The sequence below is a fragment of the Barbatula barbatula genome, assembly GCF_947034865.1.
Source record: "Barbatula barbatula genome assembly, chromosome: 19".
Taxonomy (NCBI): domain Eukaryota; kingdom Metazoa; phylum Chordata; class Actinopteri; order Cypriniformes; family Nemacheilidae; genus Barbatula; species Barbatula barbatula.
This window is the reverse complement of record NC_136782.1, coordinates 1,788,785-1,808,204: the sequence shown is the minus strand read 5'-3', so window position 1 is coordinate 1,808,204 and position 19,420 is coordinate 1,788,785. Positions and strand designations below refer to the sequence as shown.

The 19,420-nt window shown below is 45.2% G+C and overlaps 1 protein-coding gene across 1 annotated transcript in view; it reads right to left on the bottom strand.

The window, feature by feature from the left end:
- The window catches only part of limk1a (LIM domain kinase 1a), a 47,172-nt gene extending 34,166 nt beyond the window's left edge, over positions 1-13,006 (bottom strand). Inside the window, exons 1-2 of the mRNA XM_079482145.1 lie at positions 12,858-13,006; positions 7,237-7,336 (exon numbers count right to left, since the gene is read on the bottom strand). Of these exons, the coding sequence (XP_079338271.1) occupies positions 7,237-7,336; positions 12,858-12,915 (158 nt within the window). The 5' untranslated portion in view covers positions 12,916-13,006. The remainder of the gene's footprint in view (positions 1-7,236; positions 7,337-12,857) is intronic.
- Positions 13,007-19,420: the final 6,414 nt, after the last annotated feature.

Sequence of the window (19,420 nt, the reverse complement as noted above, 5' to 3'; positions counted from 1 at the left end):
TCAATGCTTTAGATGCTGAGAAACTTATTCATGCATTCATGACTTCACAAATAGATTATTGTAATTCATTGTTGGGTGGAATAGACTTCAAAATCCCGCTAATAAATAACTTTAAACGTTTTTCTTATAGTTAATATGTTTCTTGTACAGCTGCTTTGTAACAATGAAAATTGTAAAAAGCACTTTATAAATAAAGTTGACTTGACCTGACAATCTATTGCGCGCTGCGGTCGCAATGCTCCTGTCTTTTCATAGTTCCCCTACTATCAAAATCATCTAATGGTGATCGATGCTTTTCATGCTTGCTCTTAACTCTGGCATAGCCTCCCCAGCAATGTTTGGTATTCAGACACCCTCAAACGTTTTAAAACTAGATTAAAGATCTCTTTGTAATAACTTTCACCTAACTCACTGTTAATTCACCGTAAGCAGTCAATGCCTCAATGTAGCTAGCTTGTCGGAACCGAACACACAGACACACCCATCATAACTTGTAACTTTCTTACATTTTCTGTGAGCGGCCTCTAAGCTAATATCAGTTTGTTTTGTTTTTCATGTCCTGTCCTCAGGTTCCCGGGGACACCAGAGGTCATCAGTCCAAGCTGGTCAATCTACCTGATGACAACTACAGCCACAACCTTACAGTCATCCAGAACCAGAATAATATTGGACAGACCTAAAAATCTATTTTTTTCTATATGCCCTAGTTCTTTTTTCTTTTCACTTACCAGCCTGGCTAAATATTTCAAGTTTACATTAATTATTCTCTCTGTAGTTGCAGCAGTGCTTATTTGAATATGCTAGAAGAGAACTGGCTCTCCCTGCGGAGTCTGGCCTCCCCAAAATATTTTTCTCTCCTCTTACATAAATATACATCTATAGCAGAGTTTTGGTTCCTTGCCACCGTTGACACTGGCTTACTCACTGTGGACTAGGAGTGTAAGGGTTCTATGTAAAAAATGTAACCGCACGGTACATATGCAATGTTATGTTTTATTTAGTTACTTTCATTACGTTCACAGCTTTAAACTGCACCTTGAAGGCCTCATTCACCTCTTTCCATCGTTTGTTTTTTATTGTGTGCAGTGCAACACATGCAGTGCGTGTGTGCTGCTGCGTCTGCACATGCCAAGTCAAGTCAGCTTTATTTATATAGCGCTTTTTACAATGTTCATTGTTACAAAGCAGCTATACAAGAAAATATTGACTATAAGCAAAGCATAAAAGGTTATGCAAGGCAAAACACAGGTCAAATATCAGACACACTATAAATTCCTATATGAAGTGTTAATTCAATAAGACTATCAAATTCTAGCAGCCCCCCCGGCCAGGCAAACAGTGCAAAACAGTAGGCAAACGATGGCGTGGAACCCAAAACTCCATTGGAGGAGAAAAAAAACCTCAGAGGGGAACCAGGCCTAACCAGGGGATTCCAGTTCCCCTCTGGCAAAAACTGCAGCCTCTGCACAAGCTCGACAGTGCGCGCACAACAAGGCAAAATAAAAAATAAGATTTAAGATTATCATTAAGAATCTAATAGCGGCTGAAACTTTGTAGAGTCGCTTAGTCCTTAACCAGCTCAATCATCACAGCATTTGTCAGGTCTGGAAATGGATTGCGTCGTGCTCGCTCTGGTAACATTGGACTTCATCCTGCCCACTCTGGTAACATTGGTAAACATGATACAAGACTGGCTGAGAGTAGAGTACTGTTCTGCACTCTTTGATGCAACAAATGCATCAGTTGGTATTGGAAGTGTCCCTGGTTCCGGTTGATCTAACTAGTGCAGCCTAAACCTTCGGAATATTTATATTATGATAGTGTAGTGTATGCAAGATTAAAAAGATGTGTCTTTAGTCTAGATCAGGAGTGCCCAACCAGTCGATCGCGGTCTACTCGTAGACCGCAGACTATTCCCAAGTCGACCGCGAAAAAATTTAAGAAAAAAAATACAAAATATAACACACACACACCCCGTGTGTTTGTGTGTTATATTTTGTACTAAATGTACACTACAGCCTATCATGAGTCCTTGCCTGGTACCCTATCAGTCTCTTAAACACGTCCACAAAAAAGTATTTAAAAAAAGTAGGTCACGTTTAACCTACGGTCGCGCGTGACATGCATGACAGGAAGTTGACAGCTGCATGTCAACAGTAGCCAGAAGCCTAGAAGCTAGCGAACAGAGCGGTTACACGTACCTAAACGAACATGGCTGAGGGGAAACGAGCCAAGACCTACCATTTTCACCCTGAATGGGAGGAAGATTATTTTTTTGTTTATTCTCATTCAAAGCCTGTTTGTTTGATCTGCAATGCAACGGTGGCATTGGCAAAAAAAGGGAACCTGGAGCGCCATTTTAAAACAGTACAAGGGAGCTACGAGAGGGATTTCCCTGCAAAAACGCCTTTACGCGCCACAAAAGTGCGGGATTTGAAAGCACAGCTTTCAGCACGGCAGTCAATCTTCACCAAACCGAAGACTCAGGGTAAGGCCGCAACTATTGCTTCCTATCGCGTCAGTCACATCCTTGCTAAACACAAGAAGCCATTCAATGACGGCGATATGGTGAAGGAAGCCTTTCTCGAGGCAGCGGATAGCCTTTTTGACGACTTTAAAAATAAAACAGAGATCGTGAAGGCCATTAAAGAAGTGCAACTCTCCCGCAATACTACTACAAGGCGATGTGAGAGAATGGCTGTGGAAGTGGAGGAGCAACTGAGGAAGGATATTGATGCGTGTGAGTGCTTTTCCCTCCAATTTGATGAGTCGACTGATACGGTGGATGTAGTACAATTGTGTGTTTTCATCAGGATGGTTTTTGAAGACATGAGCGCCAAGGAAGAGCTGCTCACACTTTTGCCATTAAAAGGACACACCAGAGGTGAGGATATTTTTAATGCTTTCATGGGATTTGTTAGCGAGACAACACTGCCGCTCTTCAAGCTGATCTCCATCACAACTGATGGGGCGCCTGCAATGATGGGCCGCACCAGTGGGCTCATTGCACTGTGCAAAGAAAGTGAATCCTTCCCAGATATCCTGAATTATCATTGTATAATTCACCAGCAAGCGTTGTGTGGAAAGATATTAAATATGAAAGAAGTGATGGATATTGCGATGAAGATTGTGTGTTCAGTTCGGGCCAGGAGTCTGCAGAGAAGGCTTTTCCGTGCTAACTTGGAGGAGAATGAGGCTGAGCACACAGACCTGCTGCTTCACACGGATGTTAGGTGGTTAAGCAGAGGTAAATTTTTGTCCAGATTCACGGAGTTATTACCTGAAATCAAGGACTTCCTGAAGCTTTCAAAACATGTGGATTACCATACAAAGCTAGAGGACCACCAGTGGCTGTTAGATGTATCTTTCCTCACTGATCTCACTGCCGAGCTCAATGAATTGAATTTAGAGCTGCAGGGTAAGGGTAAAGATGTAGTCAACATGATGAGTTCAGTGAACACATTTAAAAGCAAGCTACAGCTGATGTCAAGCAGGCTGCAGCGTGGTAACCTGCGCAACTTCCCTCACATGCAGGCAGAACTACAACGTCAAGGTAAAGGTGTGACACAGCTTGACAGTGCACGTTATGAGGAGCATGTTCAGAGCATCTCGTCAGAGTTTGTGAGGCGTTTTACTGACTTTGCATCCATCGAGCCTGTAGCCAGCTATATGTGTTATCCATTTGCTGCAAGTATTGATGTTGGTGACATTGCAGCCAAAGTCAAATCACTTTTCGACTTGGAAAGCTCCGCTCTTGAGGATGAGATTCTGACATTGCAAAATGACATTGAGATCAAAGCCAGATCAACATCTGCTCAACCTGGAGAGCATGTAGTGTTCTGGAAACTACTGGTGGAGGAGAAATATCCCAATCTCAGAAGATGTGCCTTGAACTTGACAGCTCTTTTTGGATCAACTTATTTGTGCGAGTCTGCTTTCTCACACATGAAAATCATCAAGTCCAAGTACAGATCAACAATGACTGATGACCACCTTGCAGCCTGCCTACGCCTTGCAACCAGCTCCTACACTCCTAACTACGAGAAGCTAGCCTCCTCCTCCCAGTGCCAGAAAGTGATTTCCTTTTTTCAAACTTAGAGATCTATCTGGTTTATGTTTCTGTTTGGTTCATATTAAGGTCAGTTATGACTATTGCTCATCACGCAGATTGGTGTGTGTGTGTGTGTGTGTGTGAGTGTGACAGAGAGAGAGGAGCATAGAGAGCGGGTTTGTGCTACAGCGCACTATGCAAACTGGCAACTGTGTGAGAGGAATTTGTCTGTGTGTGTTTGAGAGAGGGAGGGTTTGTATTGTGATGTCTAGTAGTTGTGTGACAACAAGAAAAAGTGTTGTGAGGTTAGTTACTGCAGGCTGGAAATGATGTGTGTGGGTTTGCGATGTTGACACTGGACTGGTAGATCTCGGGAGGTTGGCTACTTGAAAAGTAGATCTTGGATCAAAAAAGGTTGGGCACCTCTGGTCTAGATTTAAACTGACAGAGTGTGTCTGCCTCCTGGACAGTGCAGGGAAGACTGTTCCAAAGCTGAGGCGCTAGATAGGAAAAAGGATCTGCCGTCTGCACTTGTTGGCCCAACTGACCGGATGCATAGTGCACGTGAAGGACTGTAATACAAGAGATGTTCACTCAAGTAGTGAGGAGCTAACCATGCAGGGCTTTATAGGCAATAAGCTAGATTTTAAAGTTTATGCGATGCTTTTAGGTAACCAGTGCAAGGTTGACAGGCCAATTTTACAGATGTTGGCGACATAGTACTCTGTCATTTGAGAACAATCGAATAAAACGACAAGATTCTTTGCTGAAGATGAGGGTTTTATGGAACATCCCTCAAAAGTTAAGCAGTATTCTTAGTTGTTACGTATAGCGATTTTCGGTCCAATAAATAACACTTCTGTTTTGTCTGAGTTCAGCAATATGAAAATCTTACACATCTACTTTTTTTGTATCGATGTGGCGAGCAGGGCAGGACGAGAGTCGTGAGGGATAGGTGCGAGGCCGGTCTCGTGAGTGAGAAAGCTTTCTGCACCGGTCTTGCATCTCTCACGGAGGAGCTCAGGAAGCATAAGAGAGGAGCGACCGGTGTGTATGACGAGAGAGGACCGAGTCCGGACATGTGTTCAGTTTGTGTTTATGTTTTATGGCCGGCAGTCTACAGCAAGGTGGCTGCCGGTCTTTTACTTCCGTGTTTATTGTTTGTTTTATTTGATTAAAGTTTTGTTAAATGTTCGCCGGTTCCCGCCTCCTTCCCTTTTATGGAACTTCATTACAATCGACTATGCATTCCACTATTTTATGGAATTGCTGTGTTTCATGAGGCTTCGAGGAAATATAAAATTATTATTTTACATTAGAAAATAATCACAATTTCTCCTTAGGGGCGCTGTAGTTAGTTGTTTAGTTGTGGAGTAGTTCATAAAATCATCACTGCTATGCTGGTATACAGAATCAGAAGTCGCTGACGATTTATTTTAGGTTATTTAGCCACTGTGTTTAATAAAAACCTAGGGTTATGCTGGTTTTCTTCTATTAGTGATGAAAGGTAGGCAGATCTAGACGTTTTTAGGGCTTTCCTGTATCCTTTTTCAATGGTAAAGTCAAGATCTTCAACATTATTACTCATGCTAGAGATGATCGATTATCAAGAAACAAATGTCTATTTTATGATCTGTTATCTGAGTCGTAAAAGTTGATTATCTGTATTTTGTTCATGTTTAATTAGTTTAACGTTAATTCAATTACATTTGAGAGATTTACGCATTATTTTATTTTTGCAAGTCCGGGGGACAGACACAGTCTCCATTTTATGATGTTTGGGAGAAGGGATTATTGCATGTTGTGCATTTTGTGTACTCTGCGAACGTGCATACGAGTGTATGTTGATTTTTCTAAACCGGAACTATTGTAAAAAACCATATAAATATGATAACCATATGTAGAGATGAGTGTTTGTTTACATTTTGTACCTGGATCAATTTCTTTGCTCTGCTGAACACACAAAGATTTCTGGAATAATGTCAGATCTCATCCCCTTTGCCCCGATAGTATTTATTTTCCATACTCTGGCAGTAAATGGGGGATGGGATCTGACATTCTTCCAAATGTCTTTGTGGTGAGGAAGGCGGGACGAGAGCCGTGACGCGGGCCGGTGGCGTGAGTGATCAGTGCAAGCAGCTGTGCGCGCACCGGTCCCGCATCTTATCACGGAGGAGATTGGGAGCTTAAAGGGATGTTCGGCAGGACTGTTGACGAGAGAGGACCGGGCCCGAAACTGTGTTTAGTTTGTGTATGTTTTATGGCCGGCAGTCTACCGTGAGGTGGCTGCCGGTTTGTTCAGTGCTTATTGTTTATTGTTTATTTAATTAAAGTTTTATTGTTTGAATGTTCGCCGGTTCCCGCCTCCTTCCTTCCCTTCTTACGAACATCCCTTTAAGCTCCCAATCTCCTCCGTGATAAGATGCGGGACCGGTGCGCGCACAGCTGCTTGCACTGATCACTCACGCCACCGGCCCGCGTCACGGCTCTCGTCCCGCCTTCCTCACCACAGTCTTCCTGTATTTTCAGCAAAACAAAGAAATGTATACATGTTTGGAACAATCTGAGGGTGAGTAAATGATGACAGAGTTTTTGGGTGAAGTATCACTTAACGCCCATGCCTTCACGCGGCCCCCGATGCATTTTCAGGAACTGAAATGTGGCACGGATTGATTTAATGTGAATCGGTACTTGGTTGTACTGAGATAATTTGGTCAGTGCCCTAACCCCCCTCAAAAGAATTACACCACCCTACAATGACCAATGTTTGTATAGTTCAACTGGAAGAGCATTGTGTTAACAACACAAAAAAGGTTGTGGTTCAATCCTAGAAAAGAACCATTTGCAAAATGTCATGCAATAATGTCATTCATATGTTGCATAAAACGATTTTTCATCCATCTGTTTTGTTATTGAATGGTGTAATTTTTATCGCAATAAATTACCCGATATGGGGATACAAATATACTGTATCAATAAATAAAAATGAATTTCTGATGGTAAGCATTTACTATTTCAATAAGGTACAAAAATAAAGGAGACAAGGATTTCTCATGCATTCAGGGAGTGAACCGAAAATACATGGCGGCATATAAGTGAGAATGATGCAAATAGTTTTGCTGATATGCAAATGTTAATGTAGCTCGGTGTGATGTGACATTTAAGCGAGAAGGAAAATATTTTACCTGAAACACAACGAGTGCCAGTCAGTGTTGAGGGCCTGTAGGTACTGTTCATCATAAATGTGCTGTCGGCAACCGGCACACTCGGGCAACCTTCTGCCAGCTGAACATCACAAACACAACACATCCATTCACATTACCATCACAACCATTTCAAACTGTATGTCCACATGTACAACTACCAATGTGCACTACCACCTATTTGCATACTGTTCCAAACCTGTCTGTGGGTATTATAAATCTAATTTGTATGACATGTTTGTAAAAACTATGTAAATGTCCTGATTTCACTAAGGCCTAGTCCAGTTTTACGCTAATCCCTTTCCAGGAAACCACGGCATTGGTCTATTGCTTACTATTTGTATACCATTTTTAAGCAAATAGCATGATTAAACTACACTTACTGTGGTATTATACGTTTGTAAAAGAATGAAGAACTGTGTAAATAATGTAAATGTATCTCCTAATGCTCCAAATCTCCTAATCTCACGTATTAAGAAGATACATTTACTCAGGCAGTTGTACTTCAGTGGTGGTCAGATATCGGATCAATTAAATTTCCATTTCATTTATATGGTGCTCCTCTATTGTGAATTTTGTCACAGTTTCAGTTCCATTTAGACTTTTATAAATGAATGAAGTTTAAACATCACTCTCTGAATGCAGTTTATACAGCAGTAACATAGACAGCAGTCTAAATATTGACCTTACTCTGAATAAGACAATATTCTGATTTCCTATAAAATAATCCTTTCATTTTTTCATTTAACATGTAATAGAACATGGATCGATTATTGTCACACATTATTTCGTCGCCATGCCGTCCGACATTGCGGATTTAGCTTTAATTCACAATAAAAGAGTAATAAATTCAATTCAACAATAGGATTCGTTCTACTGGCCCGATTTTACATTTTTTCATGCCCTTCTAAAAAGATTTTAACAAAATAAATAAAAATAGTGATCTCCACATGTCCAAAGCCAGTGTGTTTTATTAAGGAAGGGTACCGAAACGGCTCCCATTTAAAACAACGTAAATTCGATTTAGCTGGTTTGCTAATTTCATTCGGATTAAACAGACCTGAGGATTTAGGTGAGGTAATAAAAAAGGTGACACACATATAGTACAAAGTTTGGGTGTCTGGGGGAAATGTTTGTGATTTTCACATTCAATTGATGAATATAATATTTTGTCACACCATCCATAATTTGTTAATCAAAATGTATAAGCCTGGACAAGTTTTCAAGTGCACCAATGAGATCTACTGTAGCAGCAGCCGATCACATGACAATAATAATGATTATTTACAGGGTTTTTAGGAGGATCTTTTGATAGAAATGCAAAATAATATAGAAAACTTGTTCTTCAGAGGTGTCTAAAGACCTTACGTAATGAACCGTTAGAATAAGCTATTTATATCTACATACAGAGCACTGTGAACGGCAGTAGGAGGGAATAAGGGAACTTCAATACACCACTTTCCAGTGAAGTGATAAACTTTATTTATCAGGGCTGTACAGTGCAACATATATACACTTTTTATTTAAAAAAAATCGGTCTGTGATAAGAAATGTACCAGTGTAGCACTAGTGCGATACAGTTTGGCAGGTGGATTAGAGAGCCGCATGTTTATGTAAAGTGTGTGTAACGTTAATTGATGATGCACTGCTATTTTACGATTGAAACTTATTTTACAGCATTGAGCTCTATGATTTGCGTGATGCAGAATCACGAACACTCCAACAATTCACTTATATATTAGTGCCACCACCCCCAAAGATGGAGCCTAATGTGCGGGTGTAGGCGCATTTAATGCTATGATGAAACAGAACGGCGGATAATGCAAACGAGTGAAGCGCTTAATCTTGCAACTGAAATAAATATGTTTTGCATTCATCTTTCCCACGATCCTGACTAGTCTACCAGTTCCTGCAGACATGACGCTTGCCATTCAGGCCAAAGGGTTCCCTCTTTGTTTCATCAGGCCAGAGAATTTTGTTTCTCATGGTCTGAGAGTCCTTCAGGTGCCTTTTGGCAAACTCCGGGCGGGCTGTCATGTGCCTTTTACTGAGAAGTGACTTCCGTTTGGCCACTCTGCCATACAGGCCTGATTGGTGGAGTGATGCAGATATGGTTGTTCTTCTGGAAGGTTCTCCTCTCTACACAGAGACAAGCTGGGACCATCGGGTTCTTGGTCAACTCTCTGACTAAGGCCCTACTAAGGCAGACAGCTCTAGGAAGAGTCCTGATTTTCTGTAACCTTCCGCAGATCTGTGCCTCGATACAATCCTGTATCTGATGTCTACAGACAATTCCTTGGACTTCGTGGCTTGGTTTGTGCTCTGACATGCATTGTTAACTGTGGGACTTTATATAGACAGCTTTTCCAAATCATGTCCAATCAACTGAATTGAAAAGTGGTAGAAACATCTCAAGGGAGATCATTGGAAACAAGATGCAATTTTGAGTGTCATGGCAAAGGCTGTGAATACTTATGTACATGTGCTTTTTTCGGTTTTATTTTTAATAAATGTGCAAAGATTTCAAACAAACTTCTTTCACGTTGTCATTATGGGGTATTGTTTATATAATTTTGAGGAAAATAATGAATTGAATACATACAGTATTGGAGTAAGGCTGTAAAATGACAAAATGTGGAAAAAGTGAAGCGCTGTGAATACTTTCCGGACGAACTGTATTATTGTATAAAGCTCTCTAACAATTCTGCAAAACATTCAAAATGTCAACATACGTTATACATCGCATTAAATCCTATTTATTTGTGAGTCGCTACTGATAAAAGCCAAACGTGTATCAATGCAGTAAGAATAATCAATAAAAACATTCAGGTCTCGAGGGTTGTTTGACATATGCCCCCAGGGCGTCAAAATGAGTTCTCTTTTCACTCCCATATTAACAAGAATCCTTGTAAAGGTAGTCAGTTTTGTGAATATAAAAGTTTTGGGAAATAAAACGCATGTGTGTTACAGTATTGTGCACTAGCTCTTAAAGGGGCAGCAGCATAATACAGATATCTGTTTGCAATGTTCATCAAACAACAAAGGACATGGCAAAAAACACAGTTACCACCCCATGACCAAACTAAGGGCTAGTGCCACCAACTGAATAACTTGGTAGCACCAGTGCCACATCTCTCAAATGTTAGTCTAGAGCCCTGCATGAAGATACAAGTGCTGTACAAATGTATATATCTGTGCAAAAAATCATATGGAATGTGAACTCATAACCTGTGTTCACAGGCCATTTCATAAGAGTATGTGGTAGTAGCTCATGTACAGGGTCATCACCTGTCACTCTAACATAAACAATCAGATATTTCCCCTCCAACCCAATCTGTTGTTATGTATGTATTTTTAATCTCCTATATCCGAATTAATTCAATTCTAATAACAACTATACCCTATCGTTTGATTTTCGACTTTGTCTGTTGTGATTGGTCACCCACTTAGAGCATGTGACTAATGTTTCGCCACTTTCCAGTTATGGCTTAACGGTGTGTTGTGATTGGTCAAACGCTCAGAGCTTCATTAGAGAATGTCTCGCCTAAATGTACCTTGAGCTTTTGCTCTTGACAATAACAAGTAAACAATTGCTTCAGTTTCACCTCTTTAATAGAAAGAGACGAATCAATCCGAAGCCTTTTTTCAAACGTAATAGAGGCCTGCTAGTGTGTGAAAGTGTGCATGTGTAAACCTAAACCTCAATCCTTGTTAGAGATCGCGATCATGTTTTTAATTACTATGGCGAGGGCGCAGTGCACTGTCTACTATGGCGAGGGACGTTACACAGGTGGTTGCGCATGGGACTGGCTCCAGAAGTGATATCAAATAATTCATATTATTTACAGGGGGAGTTAACCTACGATGACTTTCACGTAAGAGAGAATCTGAAACCGCTCGTTGGACAAGACTACTTCTGGTTTCATATCATGCAAGGGGACCCGCGGTGTACGGAGATAGAAATAGCTCATTTTAAGATGATAAAAACAAAGCTTTATTGTGTAAGCTCTTTATACACCTCTGAAGACATAGCTAAGTATATTATATTGCATATTTCTATCAATAGATCATCACAAAAACTATACGCTGGACCTTAAAATGAAGGAACATTTCGGTTAACTCAATGGAATAGTCGGTTGGTTAACAGACATGTTTCACACGCACTTATTCAGGCATGATGCTTAGGTCATGTTTTTAGTAGGGATGCACCAATATGTACATTTTGTCAGTTATAACGATATTTGATACTGCTGTTATTTGAAAACATTACCTGCAGAAAACCAAGTAACAAGCCTACTTTACCATTTTTTAACCTTCAAATTATTCTTCATTTCATAAACAAATTATAGATGTTCTTCCAGAGCAACTCAGAAAAATGTTCTTAATAGCCACATGTTTAGCAGGTCTCAAGACAGAAAGCATTCAGACTTAGTCTGATTCAAACAATATGCTTTTGTTCCTATGATTCACACATTCATAAATACTTTACCTACATAGTGTACCTACAAGTACAAGTGAATGATCACGACAGAAAGACAGAACTGTACTGTATTTTAACTGAGCAGCAAGCAGCTGAAGAAGTTTAACCGGAGGAAATAATGTATGAATTATCGGCCTAAACATCATTATCGATCCCATAAAAAAATGACCGTTTATCGGCTGATGATTTCAAGTGTATTCTTTGTCTTACGAACTTGTGTATGTACTGAAGAATAGAAGCGAGTGCAAGTGCGTGTGAGAAAACGTAGTTTCGGAGGACCAAAATGTAAAAGTCTGTTTAACCGGAACACTAGAATGATAAAATACTGTAGTGTACTAGTTTTTGCTATAGCAAATATAGATTATTGTAGTAAAATTATAAACATAAACGTCACTAAAAACTGCAGCATACTTCGGTATTTACTATTGTAAGGTTCAAAATCACTTTAGTCTCTAGGAATTTGACAGCAGCTTATTATAGTTAGTATTACAGTACAGTACTTCCTCGGCTCGCCTAAAGTTAAACCTCACAACTATATGAGAGAGGGAGCGCCCCAATGGAGCAGATGAGGAACAACAGACTGAAATTCAGCAGGTCAAGAGCACATATTAGAGTTGTTCATTCACATGGTTTTCTTTTCATCAAACTTCAGACAGATTTAAAGATCTACACATCACGGTTATTCATGTAACGTGGGATTAACATGGCGTCCAATATAATAGTTTCAGAACTTTTCCAGTTGTTTTTAATAATTCCAGGGTTTCCATTAACCATTCAATAATAACTGTAATGAATATCAACATCTGTAATTACAGAAACTCCCATCAAGTTCCAGAAATCACTATTTTCATCCAAATTCACAGATATTCCAGGTTTTCTATAATATCACTATTGCTCTACAGTAGTTTTATCATTGCACAGCTTGTAATGTCGATGCGATCAACCTAACCTGGTAAAGACTTGAACACACGGTTTATTTATTCTTATGTATTGTCTGTCGCGTTCCTTGAAGATGAGCAATGGAAACGTCTTTCTGCGCAGACAGCATCAGTGGCCTCGGGTCCTTCACGACCTCTGCGTCTTTCCCTTCAAACACGGTGTAAACAGATGCAGAATGACTGACCTTCCTCCTCTCCCATGCGCTCGTCCTTCCAGGTGCAACAAGGCAGCATCAACCTCATCCAAGCGTCGTGCAGAGAGCCGCGTTTCTGGAATCACTCGCCGGAGAAATGCGCCGCGCGCGGCCGGTCGTTACTTTCAGTATCCTACTACGGGAACGGTTCGTATGAAATACGCAACGAAACGCTTTTTTTCATTGGCTAAACGGCTACTTGATAAGCAGGGTTGGGTCGGCTGGCAAATATGATATGGTTACGTCACTGCGCGCTGTTTATTTGATGTTTATGTGCTCTGGCGATGTAAAGACTCTGAATCATATAGGCCACTCCCTCGTCGTAGTACGATCTAAAACCCCGAATCTAAACCAGAAACTAAGGGGAAACTGGCCAACTAAAGTCTATCCCTGGGAGCCACCAGAGCGCGAGAATCCCGTCTGTGCATGCGCCAAGCCGCCAACAATTGCACACCCGAACGACTTAAAAAAGAATAACATTGCATACATGGCATTTCATGTTTTATAGAGATATTTTACATAGGTAGGCGGTTTGTTTATCGTTTTAATAGGGCTGTCTTATGTCGCGATATAAGATTGTTAAAATGTACAAATAATGTTATCAATCAAAATCATATTATTTATTTTCTCCTTTTTGGCAAAAAATAAATGACACTACATATGTGAGATTTAGAGATGATATCACGGGGGGCGGACAATACCTGTATATTGTAACACCCCTAGGCTACTATTAATATGCTAAATAATAGAATAGAATAGAATAGAATAGAATAGAGTAGAGTAGAGTAGAGTAGAGTAGAGTAGAGTAGAGTAGAATAGAGTAGAGTAGAATAGAGTAGAGTAGAGTAGAGTAGAATAGAATAGAATAGAATAGAGTAGAATAGAATAGAATAGAATAGAATGAGCTTTATTGCCAGGTATGTTCACACATATGAGGAATTTGTTTTCGCAACAGAAGTTCTGCAGTGCAACAGAATGACAGCGATAGAACAAGAAACACAATAAAAGAATAAAAAATACAAAAGATACAAATAAGGAGGTACGGAGACAATATACAAATTGACAATTGTATGGCAGGTATATTACAATGAGCAGTTATGTATGTATATTATGTGCAAAAAAAATAAGTGTGCATGTGTGTTGGATAAATACGTGTATGTGTATGTGAATATAAATAGTGTAGTGTGTTCCACGGTTATATCAAGTGTTCATAAGATGGATTGCCTGAGGGAAGAAACTGTTCCTGTGTCTGGTCGTTCTGGTGCTCAGAGCTCTGTAGCATCGACCAGATGGCAACAGTTCAAAGAGGGAGTGTGCTGGATGTGAGGGGTCCAGAGTGATTTTGCCAGCCCACTTTGCTGGATAAGTAAAGTTCTTGAATAGAAGGGAGGGTTGTACCGATGATTCACTTAGCAGTTCGGACTACCCTCTGTAGTCTTCTGAGGTCAGATTTAGAGGCTGAGCTGAACCAGACAGTTACTGAAGTGCAGAGGATGGATTCAATGATGGTGGAGTAGAACTGTTTCGGCAGCTTCTGTGGCAGGTTAAACTTCCTCAGCTGACGAAGGAAGTACAACCTCTGCTGGGCCTTTTTCACAATGTAGTCAATGTGAATGTCCCACTTCAGGTCCGGAGAGATTGTGGTGCCCAGGAACCAGAATGACCTCACTGCAGTCACAGTGCTGTTCATGATGACACTACATATGTGAGATTTAGAGATGATATCACGGGTCAGTTTTCGGGTTGAGAAACTTTGGCAACACGCAAATACTGAAGTTGTTATACAGCATCTGGGACACAGCATCTGTTGTTCTGTTATTATGGATCACGATTACTTTTTGGCGAGTAAAGGAAACCCAAAAAAGCATAAATGTAGTTTACTTTTTAAACAACGACTGTATGTGTGTTTTAAACACGTAAAACTGTGGCTAACAAATCAATTGACAAAGCCTAAAATCATTAGCGGGCTAACGTAGCATTACATTCCATGTTTCTTGCAAGCAAATTCATTACGATGACATAAAATCAAATTCATTCATTCATTATCTCGTCCATGAAAATGATGGGCGATCTCCATAGGCCTCTGATGGTGAAAACGTCCCATAATTCCACTCTCCTACATAACGTCATTTCCCTTTCTGTCGGTCTCTCGACGTTGTGTCGAACCGACAGATGGGGTTCGCCCTTGAGAACCTTTCATCTTCTGACTATTTTGAAAAGACCAATGAAATTGGCGAATGAAATTTGCATGCCGGGCTCCGCCCCCGGATATCCGGGTATAAAGGGGAGCCGGCGTGCTCATTCATTCACCTTTTGTTCTTCGGAGCCTTCGCATCTGATGACATTCTTCGAATTGCCGAATTCTACGACGCGGTGCAGCGGAGATTCCCCTGGGCGTCCTGGCAGTTCCTGAGGTATTTTTCTAAAAGAGCAATTTCCTCAGCGTGGCATTGCCCGCTGATCTCTTGGGTGCAGTACACTCATCGAGGTGGGGGACGGACACGGTGGTTGCCGCAAGTGTTCGGGGGTCCGACCACTGTTGCAGCCTCGTGGATTCGTCCTGCGCGGATGACTAGTCAGACGCCACCACCTCGTTTGCTTCCCGTTCTGTGACCGCAGCGGCTACGGCCCTGCAGTCAGCGGCGGCGAGCAGCGAGGGTGATGTGGGGATTATCGTGAGCGTTAATCCGTCAGCCGGCTGGCTCGCGGACCGCTCGCGCCCCGTCTCGCTTGTTTAGCAGTTCCCCAAGGATGGTCCTAAGCCATCTTATTCCTCAGCCATGCGCTCGGACACGAGCCGTGGAGATGAGGTGTCTCTTGCAACATCGGAGCGCGACCTGCTGGCATCAGACTCTGGCGATTCCCTGAAGCTCCCTCCCTCGGGAGGTCGAGCACAGGTGAGAGCAGACGTCAAGATGTCAGCCATGCTCGCTCGGACCGCCGTGAGCGTCGGTTTGCGGATGCGCCGCAGCCCCGGTGCTCGTGGCTGGGTACTTCGCACATTGGGCCCGGGCGCGACTCCAAGCCGTGCCCGGCTCAAGTGCCAAGTTTTACCGAGCTGCATAAGGAGTTCAGTAAGACCTGGAGCGTCCCCTTCGGTGCGCTTCCGTCTAGCTGACTCTATCGCCCTCTCTTCCTTTGGGGCGGGGAGGCAGCTAGGGACTATGTCAATGCACCCTGGGTGGAGCATGCAGTCGCGGGTATCCGCAGACGGCGGCCACCTGGGGAGCTTGACCTAGACTCACCGTCCAGGGCATGTAAGGTCTCGACATCTCTGGTGTTGAGGCTTGCAGTGCCGTGGGCCAAGCTGCCACCACTCTCACGCCATGGCCATCCTGCAGGCCAGGGCGCTAAAGAGAGCCCCACAGGGTAAGACCGACCCAACTAGTGCCGCCGCCGACTGGCCCTCCGGGGACAACGGTGGCAGCGCAGGCTGGGTCGGACGATGTCCACATCAGTGGCCCGGAAAGATACCTCGGACTCAATCTTGCGCAGTTGGGTGATGTCGAGAAAGGCCACTTTCCCGACTCGCCTCTCACAAGGTCGGCTTATTGGTGGCGCTGTCAAGGACTGCTCCAGCAGCCTTTTGACAGTGTAGTAACAGACCGGCCTGCTGTGACCCGGCCGCCTTTCGGCCGTCGAGGTCTCGCACGTGGTCTGCCCCCCAGCAGCCCCGGCCTTCTCCACCGTCGACTCCGGTTCCGGGGCCCCGGCAGGTGGCCCCGCCCCGGAGGAAGACGCCGAGAGAAGGACCACCTAGAGAGATTGAACCATTGGGCCCGACCCAGCCTTGGTCGCTGGATGGTCGGACTGGGGCAGTCCCTGCCGCGTCTCAACACCTTCTGTGCCCCTCCGGGGGCCTAGTGCCCGCCTTCTCACAAGGAGAGGTCTCTCTCTGGGTCCCAATGGCAGCCGCTCTCACCCTCTGAAAGATGGTGTTCGGCAACTCGACGTTGCGTCGTGGCGGCACGCAATGACGAGTATAAAGCAGCCCTCATCACTCTCGCTTCGACGGTGCGTCGAGCTGCGCCATCGCCTGGCAGGTGATTTAGCGGAGCCGTTCCCCCCCGGGGGGACCAGCACTGCTAGTCATTGAACCAACCCCCGCGGGTTGATGAAGCAGATCGCAGCCCCCCCCTGTGAGGTCCCTGGGTGCTTGGTTAGCATTTCAAACCATCACGGTGGCTGGGAGTGTGGTCCGTCTCGGCATTCGATCCAGTTCGCCAGACCTCCGCCGGACTTCGGGCATCCTCTTACCTCAGCAGAGGCAGGGACGTTCCCGTGCTCCAGGCCGGGGCTGCCACCCCTCTGGCGAAGGCGATCGAACCGTCCCCTCAGCCGAGATGTCCAGTGGCTTCTACAGCCGCACTTCATCATCCCCAAAACCAGGGGTCGCTGCATACCTTGAGCAGCACCTTGCAAGGGTGCCGTTCAGGAGGCGCAGAAGCACGTCCTGGTGTCTGTCAGACGCCAGGAGTGGTTCATGACAACTGACCGCATACTCTCATGTACAGTTTCCCTCTGCACTGTCGAGGGGCTGGCATGTCAGTGACGGGTCAGCCGGGAAAAAGAGAGCAGCTCTCCCTGGCGCGGAGCTCCCCTTTTTCCTGGTAGAGAACTCAACACTGTCTCCATGACGGCGTGCTCGCTCACGAGCACGCACAGTCAGTGCTGAGCTGCTTGAACTTTCAGGCAGCAGCCAGCGGTCCCCTGAAATCAGTTTCAGGGGCTCCTGGGCATGGTGTCCTCGGGGGTGGCCTGTCCCCCTCGGGTTGACGCACATGGGACCGCGACAGCACTGACTACAGAGATGAGTTCCCTGGAGAGCGTGGCGCACTGGCAGTAGGCGTATCGTAATTACGCCTGCTGCCATCGCATCCTAACCCCGAGCAGGTCTTGAGGCTGGTCGTGGTAACGACAGACGCCTCCCTACGGGGTGCGGTGTGCAACGGGCGCGCAGTGTCGGGTCGCTGGACGGGCCCCCGCCTGCGTTGGCAGATCACTGCCTTCAAGTTGCTAGCTGTCCTGCTTGCACTGATGAGGCTCCGGCCTCTCGTGCAGAGCCAGTATACTGGCCCGGACAGCACGACCGGCGTAGCGTACTAAACCTCAGGGTGGCATTCGCTCGCTGCAGTCATCGCAACTCGCCCAAACGCCTCCTCCCGTGGAGACAGCAGGTGGCAAAGCCAGACAGCCAAGCGCTCTCTCGTCAGTTGACGCCTCGTGGGAAGTGACGTCTCCACCCCTGGTGGAGACAGCAGGTGGCAAAGCCCCTGCAGGTCACACACCCACCGGGTGTCCTGAACCAGACAGCCAAGCGCTCTCTCGTCAGAGAGACACCCCGTGGGAAGTGATGACTCCATCCCTGCGGGCTGGCCTGTGTGTGGGTTGGGCGGGCACAGGGGGACCTGTTGCCTCCCTGAACACCACCCAGTACCGCTGGGCACTCCTTGGACGAGGACCCCCTCGACACGGAGGCCCTAGCGCGCAGCCTCCAGTGGAGACAGCAGGTGGCAAAGCCCCGGCATGTCACACGCCCACCGGGTGTCCATAACCAGACAGCCAAGCGCTCTCTCGTCAGTTGACACCTCGTGGGAAGTGACGGTTCCACCCCTCCGGGCCGGCTTGGGTGTGGTTTGGGCTGGCACAGGGGGACCTGTTGCCTCCCGGAACACCACCCAGTACTGCTGGGCACTCCCTTGACGAGGACCCCCTCGACACGGAGGCCCTAGTGCACAGCTGGCCGCGGGACAAGCGGAAGTAAACCTTCCCCCCAGTGAGCCTCATTGCGCAGGTCCTGTGCAAGGTCTGGGAAGGGAGTATCAAGTGCCGCTAGTTGCGCCTTACGGGCCCAACTTCACTTGGTCCTCGGAGCTAATACTCCTGACGACAACTCCCCCTGGCCAAATCCCCTGGCGAAGGGCCCTACTCGCAGGGGATGGGCACGTTGCATTCGAGCCGGGCCTTTGGGTCTGGCTCCTGGACGGGACGAGGAGCTCCTGAATGATCTACCCCACCACAGTGGTGGAGACTATCACTCAGGCAAGGGCGATGCCCACAAGGCTGGATGCCTTTAAGTGGCGCCCCTTCTCGTCCTGGTGCTCTTCTCGAGGAGAAGACCCGCGGAATTGCTCGCTCAGGAACGTGCTGTCCTATGCAGGAGCGGGGGTACCCGCTGTCGCGGTTATCACGTACCAGTTGCTGGTGAGCCTCTGGGGTGGCATGACCTGATTATTAGGTTCCTCTAGGGCGCGAGGGGCTAAGGCCTCGTCCGAGCCCCGTACCCTCTTGGGACCTTAAGGCGGGCCTTTGGGTCCCCTTTTTCGGGCCCTGCGGAGAGCCCCCTTCCTCGTTCTGCGAGGGGGGGTTGGCTCTCCTGCTGGGGCTCGAGTCCATCCAGAGGGTGAGGCACCTGCAAGCATTCCGTGTCCACCGATTCAGACCAAAAATTCAGGCCCGGTGACTGTCACGTGATCCTGAGACCCCGGCCGACTAACGTGCCCAAAGTTCCGCCACCCGCCTTTTGGGAAGTAGGTGGTGAACTTGCAGGCGCT